The sequence below is a fragment of the Nuphar pumila genome, unplaced genomic scaffold (genome assembly GCF_984573655.1).
Source record: "Nuphar pumila unplaced genomic scaffold, dmNupPumi1.hap1.1 HAP1_SCAFFOLD_605, whole genome shotgun sequence".
Lineage (NCBI taxonomy): Eukaryota > Viridiplantae > Streptophyta > Magnoliopsida > Nymphaeales > Nymphaeaceae > Nuphar > Nuphar pumila.
Genome location: NW_028323413.1, coordinates 38462 through 50891, shown reverse-complemented (window position 1 = coordinate 50891; position 12430 = coordinate 38462). Strand labels below are relative to the sequence as shown.

At 52.6% G+C, this 12430-nt stretch overlaps 1 protein-coding gene and 1 pseudogene across 1 annotated transcript; one reads left to right on the top strand and one right to left on the bottom strand.

Annotated features, from left to right (window-relative positions):
* Positions 1 to 3: 3 nt before the first annotated feature.
* LOC149809997 (uncharacterized) lies at positions 4 to 3253 on the top strand (annotated as a pseudogene).
* Positions 3254 to 4137: 884 nt separating this feature from the next.
* Positions 4138 to 6989, bottom strand: LOC149809996 (chaperone protein dnaJ 3-like). Its single transcript, XM_089994485.1, has 6 exons — positions 6865 to 6989; positions 6678 to 6760; positions 5926 to 6098; positions 5314 to 5510; positions 4894 to 5013; positions 4138 to 4811 (listed from the first exon to the last, which is right to left on the bottom strand). The coding sequence occupies exons 1-6, from the start codon at positions 6971 to 6973 to the stop codon at positions 4138 to 4140; spliced, it is 1356 nt and encodes a 451-aa protein (XP_089850611.1). The 5' UTR covers positions 6974 to 6989.
* Between the last annotated feature and the right edge of the window lie 5441 nt (positions 6990 to 12430).

Below are 12430 nucleotides of genomic sequence, written 5' to 3'. Positions count from 1 at the left end.
GGTGAGGCGGACCTGGACCTTGGAAACTACGAGCGCTTTGTGGACCTCACCCTGACAAAGAACAACAACTTGACGACTGGCAAGGTATATGCAAACGTTATAGAGAGAGAGCGTCGAGGGGACTACCTCGGCAAGACTGTTCAAGTTGTGCCGCACATCACGGACGAGATACAAGACTGGATTGAGCGAGTGGGCCACGTTCCCGTGGATGGTACTGACAGGATGCCGACAGTGTGTGTCATTGAGCTTGGAGGCACCGTTGGAGACATTGAGAGCATGCCTTTCGTCGAAGCCCTCAGGCAATTCCAGTTTCGCATCGGTCCAAAGAATATGGTCGTCATTCACGTCAGCTTGGTCCCTGTCCTTGGAGCAGTTGGGAGCAGAAGACAAAGCCAACACAGCATAGTGTGCAGGTGCGAAAACCACTCATGCTTCACCAAATGGCATGCTCGACATCATATCAGCAATTCAGGCTACCCTTGATGTTTCTGTTTGAACCTGAGCGTGGATCAGCATGCACAGCTTTGATGGGATTTGGGTTTCCCAAGGGCATCTAATCTTCAAAACTACATGAAGCCCACGCAAACAACGCCGGCAACCTCTCAGAATCCTTTTATATATGATTTCTTGAGCTTTGCCATCTGGTGATGGTGCTTGACACAAGGATTGTGCAACATGCACTACGGCTGCTCATGAGCCACCCCTCAACAGCAAACAACTGCACTTCTCACGTATGACAAACGATGATAGATTTGGTAGCATATACACACATATGTGTTTGTGACTGAATCTATCATATGAGACAGTCCATGGCATCAGCCACTCTCTGTAACTCACACCCACTTGCAGGCTTTGTGATCGATGCACTATCTCGAGATATTCTCCCTTGCAATAATAGCAATGAGCAGCACACAGTCCTTAAGTGTCATTTTAAAATGCAGGTGCTCCGTTCGCTTGGGCTGCAACCACACATGCTGGCATGCAGAAGCAGCGAACCCTTGGAAGATGCAACACGGGACAAGCTAGCCCTCTTTTGCCAGGTGCCCCCAGACAGCGTGCTGACCATGCACGACGTGTCCAACATCTGGCAGGTACCCATCATGATGCTGGATCAGAAGGCTCACGTAACGATCTGCAACTGCCTGGGCCTGACTGGGTATCACTCCATCGACATGGTGCAGTGGAAGACCAAGCTTGCTGACCGGTGGGACAGTTTGACCGAGTCCGTGACCATCGCAGTTATTGGAAAGTACACTCACCTCGCAGATGCCTATCTATCGGTGATTAAGGCGCTTCAACACGCTTGCCTTGCCATGCGACGGAAGCTGATCATCAAGTGGGTTGAAGCAGCCGACCTTGAACCCGAGGTGTGATGCTTCAATGTACACAGTGTTTCGACAGATCATCTGAATTTGCGGGTTCGTAAACCCAACTTTGTATAGCCTACTTGGACAGAAACAGGGGTCGAATACTATTCTGGCGAAGCACTGAATTTACATGTGGCTATGGATCTGGGCGATGTGGGGAACCGTATCTATCACTGGTTTGCCTTGTCGTCTGGGATGCTGTCACTGTAGTTCAGTGACTGTACTGCATATCACACTCAGACATGTTGTAGCAAAGCATGCCTTACCGTCACCAACAATGCCTGTGAGTAATCACCAACAATGCCTCTGAGTACTTGCATTCCACATACATGTGCATGACCTGTCCTCCAAGAAGACAACAACTTTCTACCGTTCCAGGTCGCTCTTGCAGCAAAATTGAGACACGTACCACTCTTCTCGTGCTCAGCTCGCTGTAAGCTGCTAATCTGACGCGTAGAGCGATATAAGGATGCTTGACGCAAGCGAGTACTGCCGATCAACCAACACCGTTTCGTGCCAGCAGAGTGAAGAGGAGGACTCAGAGAGGAGCCAGACCGCGTGGCAGACGCTGAAAGAAGCGGATGGAGTGCTCGTGCCAGGCGGCTTTGGCAACCGAGGCGTCGAGGGCAAGATCGCGGCGGCAAACTACGCGCGTGTGCACAAGAAACCCTACCTGGGCATCTGCCTCGGCATGCAGGTCGCTGTGATCGAGTTTGCGCGTAACGTTGTGGGCAAGGAGGAGGCAAACAGCACCGAGCTGGAGCCTCAGTGCCGCCACCCAGTCATCATCTTCATGCCTGAGGGTTCGACGACCCACATGGGTGGCACGATGCGTCTTGGGGTGCGTGCAACTGTGTTGCAGGACGCTGACTCACACGCGGGGCACTTGTACCACCCGACGGACAAACTGATCAACGAACGACACAGGCACCGGTGCGATCCTGTGCCGGATGGTGTGTGTCAGCTGAGAAGCGTTGTTGCACGAGTGCCTAGCATCTGATCGCTTGGTAACAATCTCTCCTTGTCAGTGGGGCGGTAACCGGAAAGCCATTCGTCTATGCCGACGACCTGTACGTCTTGAACCAGAGCGCAGACAACGGCGTGACTGTCGTAAAGATATCAACTTCAAAGACTTGGTACTTGGCAATGTCATCAAAAGTTGACAGTTGTGTGAACAGTTGACAGGTGTGTGAAGCATTGCGGGTGATGTGGTAGTGCCCTTGGCCGTGTGTCGAAGGTGTCTCGTTCTTTCGCACTTTATGTTCTCATGCATTGACATTGAGTTGGGCAGCTTGAATACCCTGAGTCTGAGGATTCCCAATTCGATGGCGGGGAGATTGCATTTCCGATCACAACGCTTTCCACGACTGCACATGATGTTGCTGTTTCTTATCACTAGACGCAGCAAACGAGTGGAATGTGAATCAGGATTTTACAGTCAACACAATCGCTGCAAGTCAAGAGTGCTCCTGTCATGGTCTACCACATAATGGGTTGCATGTTTTGCTCCTCCACAATGGTGCGCTGGTCGGCATCACACCTGCACTTCGGAGTGTGTGTCAGTCATCTCATGGTCAGTGTGCCCTTGCAGCTATGAGGTGAACCCTGCAATGGTTCCCGAACTCGAGCAAGCGGGGCTGCGCTTTGTCGGAAAGGATGTCACAGGGGAACGCATGGAGATTATCGAGTTGCCAGTTTCGGAGCACCCCTTTTTCTTGGCTGTGCAGTACCACCCAGAGTTTAAGTCCCGGCCTCTCAAGCCCTCACCCCCCTTCCTTGGCTTCGTCGCTGCCTCCTGTGGTAAGCTTGACGCAGCATACACCCATGTCCGGAAGGCCCCAGCCACCCCCAAGAAGAAGGCTGCTGACCTTGGACTTGCATGTTAAACGAGATTCGGGGTTTCATGTGACTTTTATGCGCAGAGTATTATATTGTGGGTGGCAGAAGACACCACTCACGCTGTTTCATCCATTGAGTTGTTGGCTGCACTCACTTCTAAACATTTGTGCCATCTTGGCTGTATGGAGCTTGCTGTCTTGTTGTGACTGATGCCCAGCAGGTGCATTCACTGCTTGACTCTGCAGACTGCAAAGGTTTGAGCAAAGCCGGATGGATGTCATCTGTTTGTGTGTCATTTGATTCCTCACCATGCTGAGCATGAAGTAGAAATGGTCTAACTATGCCTCAAGATGACACGGATAAGCAACTTGTAGCCAATAGGTCCCCCAACTCATGATGGCTGAGAATGAACAGATCTTGGCTTGCTTCTGACACATAGCAAATCCTTGCAGGAACGTGCATCGTGCACAATCAACTTGATCACACATGCACATCCATACACGAAATGTAGCAGTGAGTGTATGAGTGCTGTGTCACAACCTTGTTTAAACATCAATGCATTGTATTTTTGTTAGCTAAAACGAGCGTATCTTCGACTCTTTAGCAATGGCTGATGTCGTGGAGTGTCACACTCCAGTATCATACTGCAATCATGCTGTGGCGATTAGCCACTATAATGCAGCAATCTTACAGCCATCACAAAACCATGGCGTGTAATGAAGCAGGGCACTCCACCAGAAGGTCGGCCTCATCAGCAAACATGACGGGTTCAGTCAAAGCCATCAGGACCAGCGGCCAGCGCCCCAGAACTCAAGTGTGCAAGGACATGTAGCAAGCGACCACTCTGCCCTCTGAAAATCTGCTGCACATCGGGTACATTCCCCTATCGCGGCCTCACGCGCAAGCACACTGCAACAGAGCGCAACGAGCTCTACTGCTGTGCGCACTGCACACGCTGGCCGCGGCCGCCCTGGTGCTCATCATCGCTGTCAGAGTCATAAGCAGCTTGCCCCTGGTTCTTGAAGTGGTGGAACCGGGCCTCGAGCTCTTTCTGCATGGCCTCGGTGTCCCCGATGGTGTCCATACGGCACTCCTCCGCTTCATCCGTGTCCATCGGCTCCTCATCGTCCGACGGCAGCAGCGCGGAGAGCTGCGACCGGGTCACCTCATCCAAAAACGATGGCATCTTGATGTCGAAGCTGATGTAGAGATTGCCCTTGAGGAAGGGGCGTCCGTGCTGCGGCATACCTTCGTCGTTGACGCGGATCCAATGGTTGGGGGTGAGAGGGACACCGGGGTCGCGCTTGACGGTGATGATGCGACCGTCGAGGTGGCGCACATGAAACTCAGAGTCGCACAGCGCTTGGCGGAGGCTGAGCGGGTAGCTCTGCAGGATGAGGTCGGTGCCCTTGCGCTTGAAATCAGCGTCGTCGGCTTCGGTGACTACGAACACTACGTTGCCGGGCAGGGACCCAGGCTCTGAAAGGCCCGCCTCACCCCTGAGAACGATCTTGTGCCCGTGGCGCATGCCCGGCTCCACGTGCACCTCGAATACCTTCTTCTCCGGGATCAGCCCCTTGCCGCTGCAGCTGTTGCACTTGTCACCTGCAAACACGATGCGAGGATGATCGGTTCAGAGTTCACATTTGGCGGACGCTGGTTCGAACTTCCACAAGCACATGGTCACCAGACGCCAGAGCAAATGCCAGCTGCACACCAGAACGTTGGTGCACTTGAATTTCGAGTTGAGCCCCGGTTGGTGACATCACGTACAGGCATTCATACATTAGGGCATAGCCGAATGCAGCTGCAGATCAGTATCATAGAAAGCGGAAACACGGGTAGCGTTGATTCTAAAGAAGCTGGAAAACGCTGGTGATGTCAGGACCAAGATAGAGCATGTTGAAAGCGGGGGTCAGTGATAGCAGTGATTGCTTCCCAGATAGCTCAATGTGCTTTCCAGCAGGTAGGCTCACAACAATGGAAAGCACTCGATGCAATTGCCGATAAACACCCAGCATCGACCGAAAGGAACATGCTCATGCGTATCGATGGCAGCGCGCGTTACCCTATAAGTGATAGGCTAGGCGGCAGTCGAGGTGCGTACCAGGAGGAATGGAAGTGCCCTTGCCACTGCATGTCGAGCATGGGCGCTGCATCTGCGAGAGCATGCCCGGGCCGATTTGGCGGACAATCGTCTCCACACCACTGCCGTGGCACTTTTGGCACTCGTACGTCTTTCCGGACTTGGTGCCATGCCCGTCACACTTGGGACAAGCAATCTGCCTTGACAATGAGAGTTTCCTACAACCGATCTTCAAAGTGAGATCATAGAGCACATGCATTCATGGCCAAAATTCACGCATTGTCCGGGCTTAGGCCACACTGCTGGACTCTGTTCAAACCGTGCTCCTACCATGCTCTGATATCTTGCACTGTCGGGGCTACCAGCATTACTGTATCTGTAGTATCATGGAGACACAGCCCAGGCCGCATTGTCACGTGCATCACACATCATCTGGCTGCATGCAACCATATGCACAGATGTTCCGGCACCATGGTTCTAAATCAATCAAGGCTTACAATAACAGGCATTCTTAGCCAGGCTATGAGCACATAAGGCTATGGCATGCTCACCGCGAACGCATAGATGCACTGGATGCACTTGCATTTGCAACTCGCAAACCACGCGCTCAGAACAAAAAGTACAGCCTCTCACCTGACAGTTCCTTGGTACAGCTCCTTGAGAGTGACATTCAACCTGTGAACAACGTCTTCACCCTTCTTGGGCCCAGCTGGCTGTCTCCGACCTCCGCCGCTGAAAAGGTCAAAGATGTCGCCCATACCACTGCCTCCACTTGGCACACCCTCCTTCAGTGCATCCTCTCCGTACTGCACCACTTTCGTCAACCTCAAGAGCGAAGGAGCTCACATGACACTTTCTTGCCTGCACCTGGTGTGTTGTGCCAGAATAAGGCTGGCAATGCTCCAGGGTGTAGTTCTGGGAAATGCCAACCTCTCGGATGGCAACGGAGACCACATCCTTGAGAGCACAGAGAAGCTGCATGGATTTGCAAGCCGACATTCCCGATGTTGAGGGCTGCATTAGCAACATCGACGCACTAATGCGCTGTCAATGCCAGTGCCCTAAAGCACGCTACTCGCCAGAACTTAGCTTCGCAGTGACGCCAATGGCGACTGAGAACCGCATGCAACGGGCGGCAACAGACACTAGAGTACCATGCGGCTTGGGACATACAATCTGGGCAGTTTACACATTCACTACAAGCGCACGCCGTGGGGTGCAGGCAGGCACGCAACCTTGCCTGAGCTGGAAAATGGCGCTTGCCACACTGCGAGAACTCGAGGCGGCAAGGCTGAACGGCAGAGAACAAGCCGGCAACAATTAACACATCAAAAGTCTCACATTTGTCATCTTGCAAGTGCAACTTGCGTAAACAGCACACTTACCTGGTCATAAATTTCTTTCTTCTTGGGATCCTTCAAGACGTCGTACGCCTCGTTAATTACTTTGAAGGCTTCAGGGTCACCACCTGCAAAACGCTCTCTAATGTGAAATGTTGAAGAACTTGTACCAGCTCCATGCGTGCACCTCGAACATGGCCACAACACCAGCCGTTTTTTGGCATGCACGTACCTTTGTCAGGATGGAGCTTCAGAGCCAGTTTCCTATGAGCCTTCTTGATTTCTTGATCTGATGCGTTCTTGTCCACACCGAGCACTTCGTAATACCGTGTATTATTCATGGGCTCCGACTTGCCTGGCATGCCTTCAAAACCAGGCATACCAGGCATACCGCCCATGCCCCCCATGCCCCCAAATGGAAAGCCCCCAAACATTGTAGCAGATTATGAATATATTGATAACGAGAGAGGTGCGGATACACGAACGAGTGCACGCGAGAGGTCCAGCCCTGACTGCACGAGTTGCAGCACGATGCTTACCGGCTGGGAGTCTGCGAATCGAAGTAATGATGTGGCAAACAACAACTCAATCCGCTATCACACCAGAAATAAGCTGCACACCTGTTGTCGACTGTGTGTCCAAACGGGCTTGAAGCGAATGGAACGTTCTGGGCCGTCTTGACCGAAAATTTTCCTGGAGTCATCGTAACTTCTAGCAGGTCTGATATGACGAGGCTCAAAAACGCGGCTTGCTGTCGAGCAATAGTTCATTACGTCATCATGCTGTTTCGGTTCGCCACGAGGCTTCACGCGGAATACTTGGCCAGGTTCATCGACATGTGAGATGGGTCTGGTGCACTGATTAAACACTGTGTAGTAGTATTGCCAGTGTAGACAAGCATCCTTCGCCGGTCTCTGCGTCAGCATAGTTTCTTGTATCTTCTTCCTGTGGCGTGGCTTCCTTCCAGACACATGGTCGCTTTGATATTTCAACTTATTTGCTGAAGCGCGGTGAGCCTGTACAACATATGGTCGGCTAGGAAGCGAACGGCCGCGCAAGTGGCCAGTTCGAAGATGAACACGAAAGCAAACCAGCAGTCTATCAATCACGTCAATGTATCGATCAACTTACACCCGCGTCAGAGAATCTGTATGCGAGCGTGGCTGATGTGGGACTCAGGCAAGGTGACGCCTGTCCTGTGTTGCACATACATTATGCGAAACCACATTCAGAGGTCGAGATATCGGACTTAGTGTTCGAGGCACTCTCCATATTTGGTTTGCTAACTCCGATGTGGAGCAAGAACCCGACACAAGCACCATCTGCGTCATGCCTCCTCTTATCGCAGGGTGCTGGCTCCTTCATGCGCTGAGGATTCCCAGGGGTTCAAGCCAGAATGAAGGTGCATATTATCATCATAAAAACAGCAGATGATGCTCGCGGGCTCCGAGGGCTTAGTTGTGAGCACTGCATCACCTTGCAGATGTGCTTCCCACATGTGTACATCCGCTAGTCTGAGAACGGCACGAGACAGTACAGGGATACTTTCACACAAGAAAATGCTTCTTTCTCATAAGGATGGCCCCACATCATGGATTGCGTGTAACATTGCGGCAGGTGATCACTCATGACAATGCTGGAAAGACAGGCCAGTGAGCTGTCCCAAAGCAAAGGCGATCTGGGAAGAGGTTAATCAAGGCCCTCAGTTTTCCTTATATCAGCTGTGCCGGCATTTCACAGTTGAGCCAGAGCCCTGCACACTTGCGGCAAACTCCATTGCGCTCATTGGTTTGGTGTGGGAACATCTAGGGGATAGTTAAGTAGTAAGATTGAAAGAATGACAAGAGAAACAATGGCAAAAATGAAATCATTCCTTGTTAGAAACTTGCAACCTACAACTCACCATCCCTTTAGTGCAAAGGCTCAGGGAACATGTTCGGTGGCCCCCCAGCACTTGTGGCACAAAGCCACACCGTCTGGACTCCTGCGATGAGTTTTGCAGACAAACGGGATGTCTTGATGACATCCTTTCCCTGGCGCAACTACAACGAAATTCTGTGACACCACGAACAGATAACATACTTGTCGCAACGCCAGGTGACGCCCAAAACGGCATGAGGCCGAAGCCCCATGGGTACGTATCCGTCGCGTCCTGTGCCGCTAGGGGCCTGCGTGATTCCGGACTGATTTATTCATCTATACGAGGCATCGGCCCCGGCGTCAGAGCTCGAGGCGTCAGTGCCGGCATCAGCGCCGCTATGAACTATTTAAAGTAGTCTCCAACCAGTTGTACAATTTTCTAACCTTTCTTGTACGTTTTAACCCGATCAAAAGACCTTGGGCCTGAATAATCAGCTTGCAGCCCTTGTAGCACCTAATCCTAAAGGTCGTCCGCGAGCCGATCCCTGACGTGGTTGCAATGCGTACGCCCAAAACACAGGAGGCGCGACAGGGGCCTTCGGCCCCCCGTCTCAAACGACAACAAGCGACACCTCCGGCTTTGGCGCCAAGGCGTCGGTGCCAGCGTCGGCGACACAGCAAGTATCATCCATAGAGCACAAATGAGTTCGTTTTCTTGTATCCCGGAATCACTGTACTTTGTTCTTCATTCATAGCAAGTGTGTGTCAGGTCGCGAATAAACATGAGATGTGGTGATTCTGTCTCTCTGTGGAATGTATGGGCCCGACTGGTGTCGTGTGTGACTGGAATGCTGACACAGATTCGATGCATTGATGCACCAAAATTGGGCACCGCCATGCTACATGCCTTCCCCAGGGGCATGAGGCTGAACCCCCTTTGGTACAAACCCCTCCAGGCACGTCGCCTCAAATTCAAACCGCTGCCTGCCACTTGTCTTGCGTGGATGTTGTATATTCCGTGAGGCCACGAACACTTGCAAGCCCCAAAACATGCACAAGCCCGAACAGCTGCTGGTAGCCCTCGCAAATGACTGGTGGCATATCAGGTCTCGTACTTTTTGTGCAGGCTGTGTCATCTCCCCGTACCTTGAAGCCCTTGTTGACAGTGAGATCAAGGCGTATGGATCCTCTGATATCTGCGGCGAGCGATTTGTGTCTTTGGACACATGCTGTATGAAACGGGCCGTGCTGGTGTGGATTTGTGCGTGGGAATCATTATGTCATGTTGTGGGTGCTCTTGCATAGCCTTACGGAAAGCCTTGAGTGCGACACTGTCCAATGCATTGTCACTGCAACGGGGCATCTCTTCTGCAATGCATGTCGTCTGCTGCGTCTTCAGCACTCTCAAAGGTAGAATAATGGATTGAAAACAAGCTCACTCTACCTTCTGCATCAAATGCTCGTAAGCATGCCAGGTGCGCATTTTTGATACTGCTAGCAGGACTTCTGGCTAGTATGTCGATATGTTCCATAATCTGGGCTTCGGGCATGAGTATACGCATATATGCAATTGTCAAGTAAGTATGTGTACTCACAACAGTCTACAGGCATCATGCTTGTATGCCACGTTGTTTGGCATCCAGTGTTGTACCAAAGGGTGCAGCCAAGGGCACTTAGTCACAGAAATGCTATGGGTGAAGCGTGTATAAGTTTCTCATCAGACAGAAAAATATTTACGGAATCACATCATGTCCCTGCTTCGTTACAGCACCGCAGATGAGTTTAATGTCGCAGCTACAGGCTGATTGCACCCACGACACATGGCTCACGTACAAAACACTGCCGTCGCCGAACCTACAATGTCTCCACACTGTGAGTTTAGCTGTGATTTATTCGATGTTTTTGTCCGGACGTTCCCTTACCTTCCGTCAGTGGCGAATGGCAATGCCAGTCCCTCGTTGCAAGCTGATAAAGAAACGAAACTAAAGACTTCATGGCATGGCGCAGATCCAGACGAAAATCACACATGGCTAGCTCCCTCGCTGCTTCGTTGACACTTTGATGGACGTCAAGGCTGGTGTTGAGAATGCAACTCTCCCCAGGCGCGAAAGGCGCCTTTCTGCTACAGCACAAGCCATGCTTGCCGCCCAGGGGAGTTTTGCAGCGTCTTTGCAACACGACCCTGACGGCATGGAAGTCCTTCCACCGGGACGAAGCGTCATGGCGTCCCGTTCAGGCAGTCACGCTAGCGAACAGCAGAATTGCGACGATGTCGACCATGCCAAATCGCACAGCAGCAGCGCTTCAGACACGTACGACGGAGATGCCAGCGAGAGCAAGGGACACCGGGCTGAGTTTGAAGAAAGGTTTTCTCTCATGCCCACACAACACGGCGTTGATCCAACCATCGATAACCAACATTCACATCACGCCAATGCAAATGGTGCGCTGCTTCCAGGCACTTCACGTGTGCACTTCGGTCAGCCCCCCAGCTCAAGTGCGTCCCACAGCACTCTTCCATCCAGAGCCCACAGTTCGACGCGGAGCTCAGGCGAGGCTCAAGACGGTCCTTCCTCGTTGACTCCCTTCCAAAGGACCCAACCACGCTCATCTGCAGCCGAACCCATCCTTAGAACCCTCAGCGTTACTGACCAGAATGCCAGGCCTCCCAGGCCTCCTTCAGGCCCGCCACGTCTTTCAGGAACTCCAAGCAATCTAAGCGCTCAAAACAGCTTCCAGAGCTCAATCGTGTCACCGAAAACAATGGAGACAGCTCGTCCCGCGAGAGTGATAAATCCAATACCAACCCTAGAGTGCGATCCCGCAAACGACACAACCCCAGCAAAGCTCCCCCTAGACCGCAGCGAAAGCGACGGAAAGAGCACACACCAGAGCCTTCCGCTGCCAAGACGCAGTATGCCAATGGAGGGGGCCCTGGAACTGAGGTCGCAGGGCACCGACAGCCGTAAAGCGGGCACGCCAGACACCCAGTCATTGACAGATGGGTCTGATGCGTGGCAAGAGGCTCTCCGTCCCCCGAAACAGGGTCTGCGTCCAAGCAGCGGCGCCTTCACCAGCAGTTTGGACATCATCGAGGTCAACTCATTTGTCGGAAGCGCGGAGGTGGAACTGTACGGCACCGATCAGCAGCGCGGTGGGAGGACCACTGGCGTGCTGGACGTTGAAGGGGTTGGTGCCTACCCTGCAGCAGGTGTGAGGATTCGACATGTCATGTGTCACCTCATTAATTCGGCGTTCCATTAGCCTCCGCAGTTGTGTCTTCCTGCAGGGATGCTGCATCCCTCCATTCAGGCGCGAGATCAGCGCTGTTTACGGCTTGCCAACGCCGCCTTTTTGGGCTGGTTTACTTGTTTTTTTTTTTTTTCCCATGTGCGACGCAGAGACATACTTTCGTGGAAGCACGACGCCAAATGGCGTGAGACTATGACGCTCGCATTGTCTCGCCTGGTATACACGCCAGCCACTCAGGCTGGCGTACAAGGTTCCCTTTTGTCTTTTTCTTTTTTTGTAATGACGCGACACACTTATTACATAGTAGGTTTCATGGAAAGGCGGGACATGCACATTCACGCAATGAGTGTAACGCGGTGACACCAGATGCACTGCCTGTTCCCCAGGTTGCCCCCGGACACGAGGTCGAAACCCCTCAGGTACGCACCCATCACCGGCGACATGGAGCGAAATCCGAGTCATTGATTGGTCTATATATTTGATGGTCTGCTTATATGCAGGTGGGGCGAAGGCGGTGCCAGCGGCCCGAGGCTTCAGTCCTCGCACACTGCGGCCGGGGACATCCCCTAGCATGGGCAACGCACGGCCTCTGAGTGTAGGCCCCCCTGCCAGGCCCGGCAGTGCAGCAGGCCTGACGAGTCGCATGCTGAGCGATGTAGCGCTGGGGCTGCCGTCCAGTCGACCCG

Bases quoted from the DNA above. Each gene is read 5' to 3' on its own strand.
- LOC149809996 (XM_089994485.1), bottom strand. From the start codon at position 6,973: ATGAATAATACACGGTATTACGAAGTGCTCGGTGTGGACAAGAACGCA. The intron at 5,014-5,313 runs GTACGCACCTCG...ACTGATCTGCAG, and splicing joins GGGCACTTCCATTCCTCCTG to CTGCATTCGGCTATGCCCTA. The intron at 4,812-4,893 runs GTGACCATGTGC...TCGTGTTTGCAG, and splicing joins GGCATTTGCTCTGGCGTCTG to GTGACAAGTGCAACAGCTGC.